At 36.7% G+C, this 20,762-nt stretch overlaps 1 protein-coding gene across 1 annotated transcript in view; it reads right to left on the bottom strand.

Annotated features, from left to right (window-relative positions):
* The window catches only part of LOC131159614 (protease Do-like 7), a 113,846-nt gene that overhangs the window by 63,922 nt on the left and 29,162 nt on the right, over positions 1–20,762 (bottom strand). The window contains exons 6-9 of the mRNA XM_058114649.1: positions 18,053–18,089; positions 16,362–16,487; positions 3,166–3,255; positions 11–76 (exon numbers count right to left, since the gene is read on the bottom strand). Coding sequence (XP_057970632.1) covers positions 11–76; positions 3,166–3,255; positions 16,362–16,487; positions 18,053–18,089 — 319 coding nt within the window. The remainder of the gene's footprint in view (positions 1–10; positions 77–3,165; positions 3,256–16,361; positions 16,488–18,052; positions 18,090–20,762) is intronic.

The following is a 20,762-nucleotide window of genomic DNA, read 5'->3' on the forward strand; positions in this document are numbered from 1 at the left end:
AAATAAGTACCTGTTCTGTTTCACTTTGGAGACCAAGGCGCCGTGTCTCATCAAATCCTTTATGGAGAAATGTTGCCTATAACAAAAATAACTTCAGATCATGCAACAATAATCCTCAAACACGCCACAAATAAGGTCAGACAAAAAGAAATGAAAGTGTCATCTTGCTTAGTGGCATTTAAAAGGAAAATCATATGCCTTATATTTTACAGACTTAATCTCTCGAACGGCTATTACCTACCCTTAGATATTGAACTTTCGTGCAGCATATCAAATATGACTGAGAAATACTATTGTACAAAGCAAAAGCATATGTGAGTATCAGAAAAGAAAAGGGTTTATGGTCACTTTGTTAGAAAGAAAAAAGACACTGTTCAAAGAAAAATGATTCTCACATCATTGAGTGTGATTTGTATTATACATAGAAAAAGAATAGAAGATGAGAAACTTTGCAAGTGAGTGCAGAGTGCCAAGTTCGAAGCAACTGAACTGTTTGAGTTCAATGCATGAGCAACCTCATTAGTCATTAATTGACTTCTCCTATGCTTTTACAGCCTCATAACCCAACTCATGCAAAAACTCATGAGATATGAAGCCACTGCATCTGATTTCTCATCAATCATATTTCAGAAAGGCTGTGACATTTAATCTCCTAAGCTTCAATTGTCTTATTATCTTGTTTTGGGTCAAGTATCCACAGGATTGAATATCAGTTTGTTGTAATAGATCCAGGATTGGTGTGCCAAATGCATATGCACTAGTTGATTTACGCGTCAGATACGCAAGCGAGTTTTTCTGGGGAGAGGACAGAGGCCACGTGGGACCAAACTGCTATAAATCTTATGTATTTTATGGTCTTTGATATTTTGTTTACTCACCTGATGTGATAGCTCCCAGGTGTCATTTTTAAAGTTTGTTGTTTGAGGAAGCTGTAACTTTGTTGAAGTGTGCACTCTTTCCTGTTATGAGAACGATTCGGTCAAAGTGGCATGCACGAATTTTCCCCGGAAATAAGAAATTTTCAACTTTTCTTTCAAACAGGATTCAGTATTTTGCATCCCCTCCGGCTTTTAGTGCAGGATGTTGGGAGGATTTTCAACGGACTTTAAAGCTTTCATTAATATGATTGTATTTTATTTTTTCTCTCTTTGTGAGGGTTTCTTGTCCCTTTCATTGCAATATTCCCCTTTTTTCTACTGTTACCACATTCTTTTCAATTTAAAAAAAAAAAAAGGTTTAAATTGTTTGAAATGTTGATTCCACCCAATTCACACACCCCCTCTGTTTTTATTGAAACGAGCCCACAATACCTTTTGGCACTATAATCCAAAAAAACATCCTCAATAACTTATCCAAATACTTGTCCTCAATGCAAGCAGATTAACAAAGAAAATGCACCCAAAGATATAAGGGCATAATGGAAAGAGAGGATTGCATTGGAATAGAAAAGAACGTGGTTCATTTCACACAAAAACAGATATGGACATAAAATTAATCAAGCGACAGGAAATAAGAACTGCATCACCCCAAAAAAGTTAAGGAAGAATCTTATGGACAACAAGATGGAGACTAACACTACTATTTTTTAACACAAAAATGGCCACAGGCCAAATATAAAACACCTTCTCTCCTGTTTAAAAAAGAAATCCAATGTGCAATATCTACACCAACAATGGTCACTTGCGGGAAAAATCTCCGCCCCTTTTTTTCATCTTGCATCAACACAAAACAACATTAGATCCCCACAAACACCTTTTCAAACCATTTCAAACCCACAAAAGCCCTCCTCAAGTGATGGGGCTCTTTGAGCCCATCATTGTGGGATTACCGATGGTAATATGATGAATAAGGTTTCGATTCGGTGAAGGTCCTTAGTCATTGATTTCATTAAAGCAATATTTGATGTTTAGCCAACGATGGTTTTGGATCTGTCGGTTATAGTCCCAAATGGGGGTTCAGCTGAAGGTGAGCACGTGTTTAAGTTCTGGGATTTTAAATATATTAGTACCAAGGATGCATCGACCAACTACACATCAATGGTTGCCAATAGTCTCTCAAGATATTTTATTTTTTGTTTGCTAAGAACTTCAAACTTTGAAGAAATTGAAATTTATTTTGTAAAGCTATTAGCTAATTTTATTTTTAAACTAAATTATATTAAAGTTTTTTCTACAATAACAAATGTTTGATTTAATGAAGTTTAATTATTGTATATAATATAATTTTTGTTTAGGTATCTAGGAGTATTTTTCAAAAAAGATCTGTTCTCCATCATTTCTGTTCACTATTCTGCATGTGTAACCAAACATATTTAGAGTATTCCAACATAATTCCATTCCTCACTCAATTTCAGTCATGTTTCAATTAATTGATCAGTACCAAAGCAACTGTTTCAACTGTAAAATCTTCCAAAACCATTCCACAAACTTTCCCTAAACATTCAAAAATGATATCTTTGTCTTAATCATATTATCACTCCCCATCAGTAAGGTTGCTCCTTTGTGACCGGTAAATCACAGGTTTGAGTCCAAGGAAATAGCCTCTTTGCATAAAAGCAGGGGTAAGGCTGTGTACACTATGACAACCCTCCCCCTACCCTCACAAAGCAGGGAGACTTGTGTGGCCTGGGGACACCCTTCTACACTACAACCCTTTGTCAGTTTAGGGAAGAGTGATTAAATATTGTACTCCCACTATCTATCAAATGAAACCTCCAAACAGCATATGACCCAAAGTTTCCTAGAAACTGTCCATTTAAGGCACGTTTGAACTTTCAACCAACCCAAAGGAAAAAAGTAGTTCCACGAGTGAGGCGTTAACTATGCATAATAATGTAAAGAGCAAAAGACCACCAAATTCAACGTATTAGGACCCAAAAGAGCTCTTCTAAATTCATCAATTATTGAAGATAGCATTAAAATAGGAAAGAACATTCATTCCCACACCAATACATGAAAGGACATATATTTTGAAGTGCAAAAATACGCAAATAATTTGCACAATAGCAAGACTGGCAGTAACAATACACATGTTAATCATGGAAAAAAATATTTCGATACAAGGTCCCCACTAAAGTTCTAATTTCATCAGCATTCAGTTCAACACTGGATAACAAAAAACTTCGATAAAAGTTAATTTTTATTACATAGACAAAGATTAACAAACCTGAAGCGTACCACGAGGTATGGTAACCACCTCCCATTTATTTACGAATGAATCTTTGCCCTTCTGCAGAAATCTTAAAGCTCGTACAACCTTCAAAGAATATAGTTATATTTAAATCCAGAGAAATCATTCAGTTTTTTTAATTGTATCAGACACTTAAAAATGATAAAGAACTTACAAAAAATAAGCTGAGTTTCAACACTTGGACATGAAAAAAAAATATATTTTCAAAAAAATAACCACCAACGTAATTGTCAAACTGGGGCTACAATATTCCCATCAAAGGGCATACTTTATGTATGGCCACCATATCTGTTGATCTCACACCCTCATATTTGCGAGATTTGGAGTTAAAAGAATTAAAATATGGACCATACAAGCTTCAAATACAGATTTGGAGTTAAAAGTATCGAAATCCTTTTTCTAGTCCCCCCTAGCCCTCTAACATTCCAATTAACAATCTTGCAATTGTTCAAGATGGCTCTTGGTTTACACCCACATTCAATGATCTTACAAATACCTTCAAATCACAACAAAAAAAATAAAATATGCTTACTATCTTGCAATTTTTCAAGATAGCTTTTTGTTTATAAATAAAAAATTAAAAAAATAAAATAAATAAAATAAAAATTTGGGGAAGAGTAGGATAGCTTGTATAAATTTGAGTGTTTCTAGACTTTTGGAGTTGTCTGCTTTAGTTGGTTGTGGTATTCTTATAGGCCTCTAAGTTATCTAGGAATGCATCAAGTGGCAACCTTAGAAAAGTAAAGTTTTGGGATCCTATGGTGGAGAAGGTGTCCAAAAGGTTGAATGGGTGGAAAGGTGCTTTATTTTCACTAGGTGGGCGTATCACACTTAGTTAGGCTTAACTTGCTAGTATCCCTCTCTATTTCTTATCTAGTTATATAATTCCTGCAAGGATAACTACAAATATTGAGAAAATCATGAGAGATTTCCTCTGGTTCGAGGTTTTCTTTTTCTTTTTTTTTTTTGGGAGGGGGGTGTTGGGTTGGGAGAATAGGGGTTATTTGGTTAGTTGGTAGGTTGCTTGTAGGTCAAAAAAGGAGGGGGCTTGGGGTCTTGGAAAGTTGGTGTTTAAGAACAATACTTTAACAGGTAAATGGTTGTGGCGTTTTCCTTTATAGGACTCTTCCCTTTGGCAAAAGTGACTAAAGCAAATTTGGCTTGAAGGGTAATGGGTGGGATGTTAATTTGGGGTGTATATGTTCTGGTGACAGTCCTCGGAAGGGTATCCATATTTCACATTTAAATCCTCTTTTTATGTTGTATACTAAATTTTTTGTGGGTGATGGGTTTCGCATTTGGTTATGGCAAGACATTTAGATAGGGAGTTCTTCACGTTGCACTTTTTCCCCTGGTCTATATAGACTGCCATCTTTGCACAACAAACCTATTTCTAAATTTTTTTTATATCAAATAGGGAGAATTTCTCATTAGATTTCCATTTTCGTAAGGAACTCAATGATAGAGAGGAGTTGGAGCCCACCTCCTTATTTTGTTCATTGGGGGTTAGTGTTCCATCTGACAGGAGGGACTATCATTCATGGATTTTTTTATTCTTTGGGAAAGAACTCTTGCAAGTCTTCTTTTGAGCAGTTGACCTATAAAAACTTGTCCTCCCCCCTCCATAATTCTAATTGGAAGGCCAAAGTCCCCTCAATAATTAAGCCCTTTATTTGTTTAGTAGTTCTTAATAGAGTAAAACTAACAATCTGTTGCAGTAGGAGACTTTTTAAGGCTTCGTCTCCAGACATTTGTTTTCTTTGTTTTGATAGTTTAGAATCCGTCCCACTTGCGTCTCCATTGCTCCTTTTCTTGGAGGGTGTGGAATAATCTTTTCGGATTATTTGAAGAGAGTTGAATGTAACCAGATTTCGTGGAGGACTTCTTGGCTTTCTCATCTTCAGTTTCACAGGTCAGCTTTGTGGAGGTGCGCAATTTTTTATGTTTAGTTATGGTTATGACTGGAAAGGAATACTCACATTTTCATGGAAAAGAGGATGTCTTTGTCTTTGCTTTGGGATAGGATTCAGTATTTGGCCTCATTATGGGCTATTGCAGCAGGCTGTCGCAGAGAAGTCTCTTTTTCAGATTTAGAACATGATTGGTGCAGTGTTATTTTGATTTTCTTTGTTTATGTTTGCTCATCTTCAGACTGGTGAAAACACAACAAATATTTTTATTTTTCAGATTAGTTCCAAACATGTATCTTTATTTCTATCATTGTTGCCAATCATAACTCCAAAGTCAAAATCTGTGCTAAATAATAGATGGTTAAATTTTTCGAGCTCATTACTCTAAGTTCATTTTACATAACAACAAATTAAAAGGGCATCCCTGGGCCAAAAAGCTCCCTGCTCTGTAAGGGTAAGGGGGAGAATCGTCACATTATATGCAGCCTTACCCCTGCTTTTACGCAGACTGACTGTCTCCTTGAAGTCAAACCTATGACCAACAATCAAAGGAGCAACCTTACTAAGGGCCCTCCCCTTTATTAATTTTAAATTGACATTTTTTCAAGAATTTTTTTTTTAAAATGAAATTTTTTTTAAAGAGCCTGTTAGCCGTGGAAAACAGTTTTCACTTTTCATCTTAGTTTTCTAAATATTACAAAAAGTTCACTGATTTTTCGTTTCTACAACATCTGGATAAAATAAATGAACAAAAACAAACAGTTTTGGCACTATTTTCTTGTGGAAAAAGTTTAATTTTTCATTTATAATTTTTCAAATAATTAAAAAATGCCACCTTGTTTTCCAATTTTCCAAATTTATATAGAATAGTTGAAACACATCTTTTCATTATTTTTTTAGATTCGTAACTCTTACTTTGCATATGGGAGCATGGAATTCGGATCTGGGATTTTAATTTATGTGATTATGTGTGGAGTTTCTTCTAGATCCACACGTCCAAATTCAAGACCCAATCCATGAACTAAATATTACCTTGGACAAATTTTGGAAACATGGAAAAAAGTAGTCCTTTTGTGGTTATTTTGAAATCTAGAAATAAAAAGTCAAAAATTGTTTTGCACATTTAAACAAACTCTTTATTTTCTACCTTTGTAATACGAATTTCAAAAAATTAAAAAATAAGCTAAATTTTTTAATTTTTTGGTAAACTAAATTGAAAAACAGAAAATGTTCTCCACAACTAAACACACCCTAATTTTTATTTCTTTGAAAAAGAGTTATTGTTAGTTGTAGATGTTCAGTCTTTTATCATTGCTTCCTCACTCTCTCTGTAAATCCATCATGAGCAATTTTTATGGTGTTTTTTTTTTTTTGCTTTATGGCAAAAGAAGAGATTTCATACTAAGAGAAGAATTTACAAAGAGGAGGAATAAGACATATCCCATTAAAATTATGGAAAATCCAGAAAAAAAAAAAAAAAAAAAACTAGAAACACAAATAAATACTTCGAAATATCAAAGCAAAAAATTCCTCCAATCTTGCTGAATCTACAAAAGCTCGCTACTTAGAACATCCAAAGCCAACACACCACAAAGAGGCCAAGTAATGAATCTTTTCCCAAATCAGCGCCTCTTCAAATTTTTCCCTGAAAAAATATGCGCATGCACTCGAACCATAAATCCCACAGTGCTGCAAGTATACGACTTTCCAAAGAACAGACCTATCCTTCTTTCCTCCAAAACCCTCAAAAGAAATAACTAACAGTCCTTCCACCAATGCTGGACAAACCCAAGCTTCTCCCAACACGCCAAATAATTTATTCCATATGCTCCAAGCAAAATCACAGTATAAGAATAAATGAGATGCCAATTCATAATTCAAATAATCTGAAGATAATGCCTTTAAAGTCTCCTGATTTACAACAGTTTATTAGTATTGATTCTATTAAGCAAAGTCAGTCAAATGAAAGCCTTAATCGTTGGGGGAGCTTTGGCCTTCCAATACATGAGAATATAGGAAAACAAAAGTTGGAACAGGTCAAAAACTCAAAAAATAAAAAATAAAAAATAAAAAAATAAAAAAAAAATTTACTGCCTGCAGTTAATTAAAGCATATAACCACAAACAAACCCCAACATAACAGAAACTACACCAAGAAAAAAAAAAATTCCAATGCATATTGTCCTAAATCTACACCACAAATAAGTATGCTGAATAGGCAGGCTAAATGATGAAGGCAGCCCTCCATCAGTAAATTAAACTACTGGTAGAAGATTGAGTGAGGTAAAACAGCAAAAAGCTAGCAAACACTTGAGAGCTGAGAACGATAAGAATTAAAACAGATGGATAACAAGCCATCATCCAACCACAACTTACAAATACCCTCAGATTTTTGGAGTTCCCTGTTCCAGCATTCCAAGAATAGGGTTGACCCTAACAAGTAGAAGAGCCAATTGTTTTACTTCTGTTACCAGATTTGAAAAGATCAGTCAGATGGCAATCATCCACTTAAATGCAATAGCTCAAAACTAAACCCCTTGCTGTTAGTGCGCACTCACCTGCATTAGTAACTTTACTAATTTACAAGAATATACCCCAAAATGATCCAAAGCCTAAGACCGAGTATCCCTAGCTGAAGAAAGATGATAAATGTTATATAAGGGCAACAAGGAGAAGAGTTCCAGCAACTCTCTAACATTTAGAGATATTCTGAAATGAAAGTTCCAAGAAACTAGAGGCCTAACTGAATCAACCACAGATAAGGAAATCATAATATCTTGCCCTGATCTCAATCGAAAGAGGCAAGGATAATCATTCCCCAACCACAGATCCTTCAAAAACGAGCCCGAGAACCCCTCACCCACACATTAATGTGAGGAGTGAACAAGAGATAAATCTGAGAATTAGATCTCCATGGACTATCCAAAGAACATCACAAACTAACAATGATATCCCACCCATTCACACACAACCCAAGCATACTTCTAATCACTTTATGCCAAAGGAATGGTCTTCTAAGGGAAAATGTCATAACCATTTAGCTAGGAAAATGATGTTTTTTGACATCAAATTCCAAGACCCTACCCTCCCTCCATTTTAGACCTGCAAACCTCCTCCCACCAAACTAGGTGATCTCAGAAACTCCAAAATCCAGACCATAAGAAATCTCTCATTATTTTCTCAATCTTATTTGCAATTCCTAGGGGAAATTTTAAAAATTGAAAAATAATATAAGGATATACTAGATAAACAGATCTGAATAAGGGTGATTCTAACCCTAAGGGAAAAGAGTGCCCCCTTCCAACCATCCACCTTCTTGGCCACTCTTTCAACCACTAGGTTCAAAAATTCCATGGATCTTAAGTTAGTCAAAGCCACTAAGTAGGTTGATTGATAGGGTGGTGGATAGAGATTTAGTAAAAGGCATGGTTTTAAAAAACGACTCAAACTAACGCCGTTACGTAACGGTTTTTTGGGTTTCTGATACCATTACACACTATGAAATCAATGGGAAGAAAAATTAGTCGTAGAGGTCATTATGGATCGCAACAGTTACGTAAAGGTCACTACGGCCATTACGTAACCACTAAAGGACTGTTATGCCAAAAAAATTTATTTATTTTTACTTTTTCTTCTCACTTCCCCCCCCCCCCCCCTCTTCATAAATCAATCTCAATATACTAAGTGGCGAGAGGGGAAAAGATTATAATGAGGATGATGAAACAAAATTTACTATTTTTTAAGTTCTCATAAGAGATGCATTAATTAACAATTCGAAAATACTAACTTGTTAAGAAAATATTCTATTTTGATAATATTAGCAATTTGATATTTATGTTCTATATTGTTCAACTTCAACCTTCTTTTCTTTTCTAGTTATTGTATATTTGTATTATTCATATGTCTTACGTGTCAAATAGATTAATAGAGTGTATAATGTACTTTTTTTTATTAAGTAATTTAGCGCACACAAAAATTTATCAAGCATAAGAAAAATGAGAAAGTATAAATAAGCACAAAAACACAATTTTTCTATCAATGGTGGTTTAAAATGTAAACTTCTTTCCCATAGCAAACAACTTAGTTAGTTGAACTAAAAGATCCAAAATACACTAAAACTCTTTCTAAGAAGGGTCAAAAGCTTAAAACATGCAAATACAGTAATATACACAAGGTTGTGCATGCTTAAAACAATTCACGGCGTTACACCCGCTTCCCATTATGTAACATCCGCTACTCCCGTTTCCCGTTACACCAATTACCGTTACATTACGCTACCTACCACCACAATTTAAAACCATGGTGAAAGGTCTCAAAGTGGGCAGGGAGGAGACTATGGTCTCTCACCTTCAGTTTTGCGAATGATACTATTTTTTTCCTAGAGAACCATAAGTCTCCTATCCTAAATATAGTGGGGTTCCTTCGAATTTTTGAAAGGGTATCAAGGTTAAAGATTACGATGGGAAAGAGTGGAATTACCACTATTAACGTGCCTATAAAGAGTGTTAGGGAATTAGCCTTTGAAGTTGGGTGTGCAGAGTTGGGGTCGCCGATGTCCTATTTAGGGGTTCCTTTGGGAGTCAATCCAAGAGTAACTAGTTTTTAGGATCAAGTGGAGGAGAGAACGTCCAAGCGGTTAAACGGTTGGAAGGGAGCCCTTTTTTTTCTGAGAGGGAGGATTACTCTAATTCAAGCTTGTCTTTATGCGAGATTTTTGTCGTCAGGGGGTAGGTGGTTTTAAGGATCACTTAGTGAACTGGGAAGTGGTGTGTAGGACTAAGAGAGGGGATGGTTTGGGTCTTGGAAATTTGGTGTTCAAGAACACGGCTCTTTTGGCTAAATGACTTCCGCGTTCCCATTAGATGTTTCCTCCTTATGGCATAAAGTTATCAAAAGTAAATTTGGACTTGATGGGAATGGGTGAGATTCTAATTTAGGCTCTAGATGTTCTTCCGAAAGCCTGTGGAAAGCTATTTCCCAGATATATCCTCTTTTATTCGCCGTACCAAATTTGTGGCGGTAAGGGTTTCAACATTCATTTTTGGAAAGATATATGGTTGGGGAATATTGTTTTGGCCACCTCTTATCCTCACTAATTTCATTTGAGACTAGGCAAAATGATCCCATTTCTTCTTTTATTGTAGATTTGGGCGATCCTCTACCTTCTTGGCATTTTCAATTTAGGATAGCCTTGTATGATAAGGAAACTATTAAATTATTTTCTTTTTTGGTTATGTTGAACAATTGTAGGATGTTTTCCTAGGATGATAGTCGATCTTGGTTGTTGGATTCCTCGAGTGTTTTTTCTTGTAAATATTTCTTTGATTTCTTGGTTGATACCAATCATTCCTTTCCACTCTGCAAAATAATTTGGAAGTTCAAAATCCCCCATAAAATTAAACCATTTCTTTGCTTCTTTGTGCTTAATAGAATAAATACTAATGACTTGCAGCAGATAAGGAGATCTTTAAAGGCTCTATCCTTTGATATATGTATGCTTGGTTTGGATTGTTCAGAATTTGAATCTCATTTTTCTTGCACTGCGATTTTGCATGGAAGATTTGGATTAAGTTATTAAATTATTTTGGAGAAAGCTAGGTCTGTCCGAGACCAATGGAGGTGTTATTGGCAATATCTTTTGTGGGATTTGTAAGGGAGGAAGGAAGGAAGGCATTGCTTTATGGATTTGTGCTTTATTTGCAGTGCTATGGAGCTTGTGAAAGGAACACAATCTACGCAATTTTTCAGTGAAGAAGATTCCATATTGGTTGGTGTGGGAGAAAGTGCATTTTATGACTTCTTTTCTGTGTGGGCAATGGAAATTTTAAGGGGATGTGTTCGACAGATGTTCTAAGGGTGTGCTGGTTTGAGTTTGCTGTATCTTTTGTGTTTTCCTTTTTCTGATTTTGTTCTTCTGGGGATTCCCAAACTTCATTAAGGAGATACCTTCTCTCTTGATTGTACATCCTTTCTTTATCTAATGAATTTCTTTTTCTACATATATATAAAAAAAAAAAAACCACATCCCACCTCAAGAGCATGTTCCCTAGCACGCTCAAGAGGCACACTAGTATTTGCCAAACCACTTCTCGACAAATTTATTTTAAGCCCCGACACCCTCTCAAAGACATGAAGGATACCCAAAATACATCTGAAATAAGACCTATGATCGTCTAGAATAAAAAATAGTATCATCTGCAAACTGAATATGAGAAACCACCACACCCTCTCCCCACTTCCAAACCTTTCACCAACCCCTGATCCACATCCCTATCCACCATTCTGCTCAACACATCAGCTACTAGGACAAACAAAAAAGGGGAGAGTGGGTCCCCTTGTCTAATGCCTCTAAGCCCTAAACCAAGACTTGGTTCCCCATTCACAACAACCTAGAACCATATTAAATAAGCAACTCCTTAAGAACCTATGCCAATGCTCACCAAAACCCTTTCTTGCAAAACTTTTGTCTAAACAATTTAAACTAACTCCGTCATAAGCCTTCACAAAATCCAATTTGAATATAAATCCCCTCTTCTTCCTCCTATTAATATCATCCACCATCTCATTTGCCACCAAAATGGCATCCACTATTTGTCTACCCCCCACAAAAGCACTTTTGAGCAATAGAAATAGTCTTATCAAACACCACATTCAAACTATTAGCTAGAACTTTGGTGATTATAGTACACTAGATACTAGATCAGTGTTTTAAAAGGCTCAATCGAGGCTCGCCTTGAAGCTCGCCTCAAGGCAAGGCATGCCTAAAACACCTTGAAGCTTAATCTACGATACCAAATTCCAATAAAAGGTCGATGCATTACATGTTAAGGCTCACGCATTTTTACAAAGAGCATGTCTTTTGCGCATTTTGGGTGTGTGATTCTCAATTTAAAATTAATTAGAAAATTTTAACTACATGTTTGCATAAAAGGAATGTCATAATATGAGTTGATTTTTAAAACTCTTGAACCTCAACCTTTCCAAAATAACTGAGAGTTGAATTTACATCATTAAAATAGTTTGAACTTTGTAATGTTATAGCTATCTCTTATCATGATTTATGTCATGTATTCAATTTAGACATTTTTGAATGGCAACAAGTTAGCAAAAGTATATCTAGTTTTTTTTTTTTTTTACATTATATTTGTGATTTTATTAATTTTTACTTATTTTAAATATATATATATATATTATTTAACATATTTTTATGTTAAAAACAAATTCTCAAAAGGCTTACACCCCAATGCCTTAAGCCTTACGCCTTGCCTCTTAAGGGTCAAAATGCCTCGCCTCACGCCTTCGCTTTTAAAACAGTGGACTAGATTAATACGTTTGAAGTCCCCTATCTTAATGGACCTTGATTTTTAGGCACAATGGTAATAAAAGTGGAGTTAATGCTCTTGCTTAAAATCCCATTCCGATAAACTTCATCAAAGACTTTAAGCAAGTCATCCTTAATAGTATCCCAGCAGTCTTGGAAAAAAGCTAGATTAAAACCAACTCTCTAATCATATCCTATCAAGATCATTAGTAATTCTCCCTCCCCCCATCTCCAACTCTCTAATCATATTTTTCCTCATCTTTCCATTTGCTAGCCTACGGAAGAAGCCTAGTACTATCTCCTTTTCTGATCCATTTAAATTTGATCTTTTGTCTCCAACTCCTCATTTCCTTAAAAATCACCTCTTCCAATTCATTCTTTGAAGTGATCCTTTTTGCCTCCTCTCTCTGAAAAAATTAGTCTCCTCTTTCTTACTATCCAAAAAGTCCAGCTCACCTAAGATTCTGGATTTTCTATTTCTAACATCCCCAAACACCTCTTTATTCCAAATTTTTATATTGTCCTTCAAACATTTCAACTTCGTCATATACCTAAACCCTTCCCAACCCCTCCCTATGTCCTCTTCCCAAGAGCCTCTCGCTAAGGAGTTAAAAGAAGCATAGTCCAGCCACATATTCTCAAACCTCAAAAGGAGTGAGACCCCATGAAACCCTACTTGATTCCAGCATAATAGGGAAGTGATCAAGAGTAGGTCTCGGGAGTACAACTTGGGAGAGGTTAAGGAATTCATCCTCCCAATCACTACAAAACAGATATCTATCCAACATACTAGCCACCACTCTAGCACCATCTCCTCTCCCCCACATATAGACCAAGTAAAAGTAGTGCTACTCAAAGGAAGATCTTTCAGGCCATACTCCGTTGCCACCCCCCTTTTTCTTCTCCCCCACAAACCTAACTGCATTAAATCCTTTCCCACTACCCACACCTAGGTGAGCAAAACCCAAAACTACAATAAAGCTTATTGCCTCATCCCATAAAGTACTCCTAAGAGTTGGACTAGGAGGACCATACACAGAGGATACCTACCATTGGCCCCTCCTTTACACTTCGATAAGAACAGAGAGAGAAAAGATCCCCACTAAATTATCTACTTTAGAGATAGTTCGAGAGTCCCACATAACTATAACTCCGCCAAAGGCACCTCCACAGGGTAAGAAGTCCCATTCCCTACAACGACCGCTCCAAATGCTCCTAATAATCCCTTGGTCGATCATCTCTATTTTAGTTTCCTGAATCAAAATGATGTCTAGGGAGTACTTAGACAGCACTTCCATGATCAAGCTCCTTTTCCTCATGCCCCCTAGACCTCTCACATTCCAATTGATAATCTTCATATCTTAGGTCGCTTTCCACCCTTCCCAATCCCCTTATCCCCTCATAATTAATAGAAGAGACCAAATCTCTAAGTTCTTTCTAATCCTTCTTCTTCCTTCTCTTGTAGGTTCTAGAACTCAAACCCAACCTCACCTTCTTCCTAGGGGTCTACTAGTTTCAGGCCTAGGTCTTCTAGGAGCTTGTACAAGTCTATCAAGTCTCTCACCACCCACCCGCCACCCCCCACCCCCCAAAAAGAGCTAAACTCAGCCCTCTGCCCCTTCAAGAATCCTCCCTCTATCATAAAGTATCAGAGACAAGACGATGCTGAGTAGGAAGGGGAAGGATACACATTACTAGTTATAGAAGAACCTGGATCCCCCAAAGAAGCATCTTCTCGTCATGATCACCCCCAGTGCACAACAAAGAAACATCCAACTTATCGACACGAAGGAGATTAAGCTCAGGGTTAGAAGATAAAGACCCTCTACCATTCAAGGGATTCAATTGATCTAAAAAATGGTCAATAGAGTCCTTACCAGTCTGTGTACACACAGGATACCGACATTGGCGAGCATTCTTCATTTGTTGTGAGGTGTTACCAGCTAATGCATTCTGCCCCTAGCCATACAGATCTTCATCTTCATTTACTCCTTCAAAATAATAGAAATAACCCTTTATCTTCAGCAAGTTCAAACTCAGCTCTCATCTGATCAACTAACAGTTCCTTCTCAAATTTGCTAGTGCTGCTCATATCGTCCTCCGTATCAATCCGTTCCCTCTGCAGGAATAGGCTTCCAATTCTCCTTTAAACATCTGACTGTAAAGGAGAAAATTGGTTTGTCAAATTTAAGTTCATCCCATAAGACAATCAAAGAGTTCCTGATAGAGTTGGAGCTTTCCGCCCTTCTGTGAGAAGGATCATTTTGCACTGAAAATTGCCATCTGTTCTGTTCCTTATTACCGGCCGCAGCTCTCTGTTCAGCCCTTCGTGAGCATGACTACTCTTCTCTCCTCCCTCAATAGAAGGAGAGACTCTCCTATTCTGAACAAACACTAGTTTAGTCTTCTTTGACCCAGTAAACTTCGCCCCCTGCACCAAGTTTAACCTGTTTGCAGCCCTTCAAACCCATCGCGAATAGCAGGCTTTGACCAACAACCATCAGCTGTACTGTGCTTAATTGTAGGGACTGATTTTGGACCCCGCCTCTGTTTTAGCCATCTTTGTCACCAGAGTGCCCCTGATAATGTCAGCACGGTAGTGACTCAACGAAGGTTTCTGGGTAGCATTTGGCTTTTCACCAACCTCCCCTACCCTATGGATATTGACAACCCACAAAGGACGCACCTTAGCCTGCCCTTAAGGATGTCTGCTTCAGTCTTGCTAAGCCTTGAAAATTCCAGCAAGGCTAACAGGAAAGACCACTCCACATGCTGTATCCACTCTGGTATTCGGATGTCCGACCACCTCCCTCCACTGTTTTCCTCTTTCAAGAGGAGGAAACTGTCCCTCTCATTCAAGAGAGGCCTACAACTGACTGATCCTCCCTTGTCTAGGATGATGTATGCCCCTCAACCCACCCCTTTACCTCCATTCCCTTCACATAGCACCCCATCATCTTCGTCACCCAAACAAAGTCTTCCTTTTTTAGCTAAAACAAGGAAATGCGCCAACATGTGAACAATGTGATGCAAAATGTTGTGGAGTCTAAATGGGTCATGCTGAACATCTTTCTTCCCATTTTGATGTTATAATGACCTCCCAAGTTTGATACCCTAGGTGAAAGTGTGAGTATAAAAGGTGTCGCTTCAGACACCCCTTCCCTTAATGAAAAGCCCCCATTCGAGTAGGCTCAAATGTCGTATAATAATAAGCAGTAACAGGCAGACAGGCGCCGTATCACATGGGGTGGGGCCATTCTATTACACAGTCACCCAGAAAGCAAAATAAAATCAGTCCTTGTTCCAGGAGTTCAAATAACTCAAGTCAATTCCCACTTAGCCACTACAGCAAATGCTGATAGACCTGCAACCCCCAATCTGAGTCGCCCCCACCTTAGTCTAATTCTCAAGGAAAAGGCAATGCCGCTGACAATGGGAGGTTGGCTATGGCAGGGTCCAAGAAAAAATCTGCATAGGAAGTCTCTGAGGCAATATCGATAACAGGGAAAGGGAATGAGAATAACAGAGACAGGAACCTCTGCATGAAGAGGGGACACGCTTCGCCATGCTCAAGTTCTCAGAGGAATGGGTCGCCAGGAAGATATTAGCCTGATGACAGTCGACGAAGGGCTCATTGTCACCCTCAGATAGTTGTCCAAGGGCTCATCATGTCTGTATTTGTCAGAGAATTTGTCCTGTCAAAAGGCTCGCGGAATCATAGGGTTTGAGGTCAGCAATTTTTTTGTTTTCCCCTTCTGTTTATTTTAATGTATATTCACATACACACAAACACATACATTGATGTCATGCTTCAAAGGCCAAAGAACCCACATTAATGCAAGTTAAAAAGCAAAATTCAGACCACTCACACAGAATAATTTAACTCAGACACCAAAACTAGAAGCACAGCAATAATATTTTGTTTTAAAAAAAAACACGCACTCTCTCTAAAGGTAGGAAAAAAGCTGAGGCACTTGATGATTTGCTTCCAGCATTCAAGGCCACTGCCCTGCCTTGCCAGTCAATTACAGGGGAACCACTTGAACCACCTTTCGTCCCAGATGCAGCCTGAATCAAGAATTGAATCAAATTGTAAAATTGGGCACGAATTTTCAAAATCGATTACAAAAAACATGCATACAATGAAATACATACAATGACCAAAATAGTAAAATGCAAATAAATTTTAACAATAAAAAAATCATATTTCATTTGTATGCTTTTGCTAAATGATAAAAAGTAAAGGGAATGAGTCAAGACTATTATTTAAAAAATAAGTAAATAAACTTTATGTTGTTCAAGGATAGGAATCAAGAAAAAATAATTTTAAAAAAAAACTGAACTGTTAGTTTGTCAACAAAAAACAAAAAAAAACATATTTCATGCATAATCAAATTAAAAAAGTAAAAATAACTTAAACAATCTAAGAAATAATTTTACATGCTACTGACACAATGATGGTTTATATTTTAACAACACGGTGACGTGAGAGTACCGTCTACCCTGACCAGTTTTCTTCCCCTTATTCCAATCCCAAAACACCGTACTCCTTCAAGTGTGCAAAATGGTGTTGTGAGGCAACAGAAGACCTTGAGTTCTGTTTTCTCCTCATTTTCAGCACAGGACTGATGTAAAGAAGGAAAAGAAGGCAATCGTGTGAAAAAGTTCAAAGCAATAAGAGAACCTGTTTTAGGGGGGCTTTAGACCAATCAGGTCTCACTAGATCTGATAGGTTTAGAATCGTGTGAATTAATCAATTCGTATCAATTTCTATGATTTGGAGGGTGAATCAATAGATTCAACAATGTTTTGGTTGTTTTCTGATTCGCTAGTACGATTCAAATTGATTTGATGTGGAATTTACAAAAATGGTGAGACTCAAATCGCATATCTTAAGATTCTAACAACTATGTAATTTACAAAAGAAAAAACCAACAAAAATAGTCAATAACATAGGCAATTACCTCAATCACTATTTTTCACCTGTCCTACACCATTCCCTTATAACCTTCTCCAAGTCAAATAATTTTTAGATACAAAGACTTCTATTTGATAAGGATTTTTTTTGGGTTAAACCATAGCCTTGAGTTCAATGATTTTTCTGAAACAGCATCAAAAAAGGCAAAGTTGATCTACAAAGTCAACCAAAAAAAAAATCTCAACTTGAAAATATACAACTAAATTTGAATACTGCTGCCAATATTGAACCAGAAAAGTTACAAATTTGAAATAATGCTGTCTAATAACAAAATAAGAATAATGAAGAATATTTCATTAGAGAAAAAGAAATAATAAATTAAACTCTTAGTTTTGAATTTGAAAAAAATATAATAATGATTAAACGATAACGCATGGATTCAAAAACCAAAAAAACTTCCTGAATTATAACAATACAGCAAAAAACTAATCAATGGTTCCTTAGCAGTAGGAAAAAATAAAAAATAGTTATTTGTCTCCAATTCAGCAACAAAATTGATCAAAATGATGGTAAAAAAGACTAAAACTGCATGTCAAGAATGATAGCAACACAAATTGTATTCAGCAACAAAATTGGCCAAAATAACTCTTAACAAACAGAAATTATCAATATTTATTTGACTTCAAAGCACATCATTAAGTATTCAGCTACTTACTTGCATGTAAAATGTATTGAAGTCGTTGTAACCATCCCTGCATGCAATAAGACAGCTTATAAATGGCAACATAGGCGTAATAACATGTGCATAATTAGATGCAGAAAAAGAATTTTCAACCCAAACCTAGTAAATTCATGCTGCATACATCTACATTAAAATGTTATAAGAGCAAGGGGAAATGGAAGGTTGCATAGCTCAAGCTAATTGATCCTTCCCCAACCATCACTGAATCACCAGATGACATTGTTAATGCAGCAAATTGTCCAAATGCATAAGCAAGGTGAGTTCTAGATTTAACACTCATACCTTTTTAGCCTTTTCTTCTTCTAAAGCTGTTTTGGTCAGGTTAGCTCATAGTGGGCCTGCCCAAGCTTATATACCACTTACTAGTTAACTACTAGGATCTATAAGTGATGTTGGATGATAGACTAGCACTGCATCTTTAGTAAAATTTTTATGCAGCAAAGGAGATCCATTAAGCGCATAGGGTTTCCACCATAGTTTCATACACCTAGAGCTAGGGGCTTGGTATTAAATAGCCTATTACAAGTAACTTATGCTTGAACTTTGGGGGCCAGTTGGCAAGCCTGCTTCCCACAAGCTACCAGCTCAGTACTCAGTAGGAAACTTGTGTCATTACAACTCGTAGACCTGGCAAAGCGGATCGGGTTAGATAATCCGTGGTGGATTAGGCAGATTATCAAGTGAAGAAATCACAAAAAGAAGATGATTTCACCCAAGAAGAAAACGCTAAGGCATCCGACTCACCTAACCAATCCAATCCCAAATACTAAACATGCAATCAATCAATTATCATCCTATTTGACAGCAAAATATTCTAACTTATCTAAAACCCTCTCTCGAGTAGAATTAGAATTACCCAAAATACAATAACCCGTGATATGTCTATGCGAATTTAAAAGCATTTGAGTATATTAAGATTAATAATATTTCACATAAAAGCCGCACAAATCACGTTAGCACATTCCTATCTTTCGTTCAATTCATGGCATACATCATGCGAAGCTAAACTACATGCATCATTTCTCGAATTAACATGCACAACAAATCATTCAACTATTGGCCAAATAATTGAAAGCATGTATACTCAAAAGGTATGATAAAATTTTGATCACATAGAAATAAGATTCAGAATTGTCATGGAGAGGTTACATCGTAGCCTTAGCAATAGCAATTAGCCCATAATAGAATCATAATGAAAATTGTACAAAGAGAAGATGAAAGAAGTAAGACGAAAATTGTACGTAGATCAAGAATCTCGATCGTCAACAACTCCAATTCGACCTCTCTCTTCTTCTTCTTCTTCTAAGCTTTGAATTCCTCTCTAATGGTGAAACAAATCCTCCTCCTTTTTCCAAGCTTTGAATCCCTTCCTTTTATAAAGCTCTGGTCGTCCTCCCTTATTATCTCCCCAAAACAAGATCATTCAAATTCCCTCCTTTTCTGCAACTGCCTTGATGCGTGATTTTCTATATCAAGATCATCCCATCTACAAAAATATTCAACACGAAAGTTGTGGGGTTTTTTTCTTAGCTTTCCGTAGATACCAAAATCGCCCCTTTTGGAGTTTTGTAGCAAAAGTTACGCTCCAAATACTGAAGGGTGTTTTCAGGAAATTCAAGAGAGAAATTTCAGTTTGAGAAGGACTCTTGATGAAAGGAATTTGAATTTGAAAAGGAAAGTTTCCTCCTTATCCCATGACACCTTTAATTTATTTATTCCTAAAAAAAAGTAAACAAAATAAATCAAAACTCTAATAAATAATAAAATTAAACACAAACTAGCATAAAAATAAGAGTGAAAGTATTACAAAACTTGAATAGAAATTAAACACATCACTTTTCACTTGAAAAACAGCCACAAACCCTGCGTTTTCATTTGAAGAACCCATTGATGTGTAGGTTTGTGACTTCTTAAAAAAAGGACGTTATTAGAAGTCATGCTCAAAATGCATTTCTCTCAAGAGCCAAGTCGAGCTCGAGCTTGAACTGCACTTTTGAACTATACTCATGCTCAGCATGCTTATTAATTAGAAATGAGCTTCAGTCAAGTCAAGATACTGCTCTTTCTAGCTATACTCATGCTCACCTCGTTTATTAATGTGAAGTGAGCTTCAGTCGAGTCAAGCTCAAGTTGCATTTATGTTAAATGATCTAAGCTCAAACAAGACACTTTAATCTTGGTTTGAGCTCCAGCAGAGCTTAGGCTATTTTTCAAGCTTTTGACCCGAGCTCAAGCAGGCTAATGATCTGATCGGCTCAGCTTTTTTTTGCAGCCCTATCCAAAAGTTAACCTACACACACTGCCACTGCCTCAAGGAACCAACATGGCCACATTAATAGTACCCAACAACAATTAACATCGCCACGAGTGAATGGTCAAAAAAGGTTGGATCTTTGAACAAAATACACAACCAACCAGTTGATATTATCATCTATGGAAGGTTTTAAGTCATTCTGGAGGAAATCTGAGCAAAAACAGGCCAGGAAGAGCTCTCCCACACCAACACACGGGAACAGACCTGCCAGCAGTTGGCCAGTGCGAGGGGGTGCATGGCTGCTCCTCCAATGATGAAATTTCACCCACTTTCAGATCTGAGGGTTCTGTGACAGGTATGGTGTTGGTTTTGAGAAATATAGAAAGGTTCTCGAGATTTTTAAAAGGGCAGCCCTGTCCAAGAAGTTTC

The sequence above is a fragment of the Malania oleifera genome, chromosome 7 (genome assembly GCF_029873635.1).
Source record: "Malania oleifera isolate guangnan ecotype guangnan chromosome 7, ASM2987363v1, whole genome shotgun sequence".
NCBI classification, from domain to species: domain Eukaryota; kingdom Viridiplantae; phylum Streptophyta; class Magnoliopsida; order Santalales; family Ximeniaceae; genus Malania; species Malania oleifera.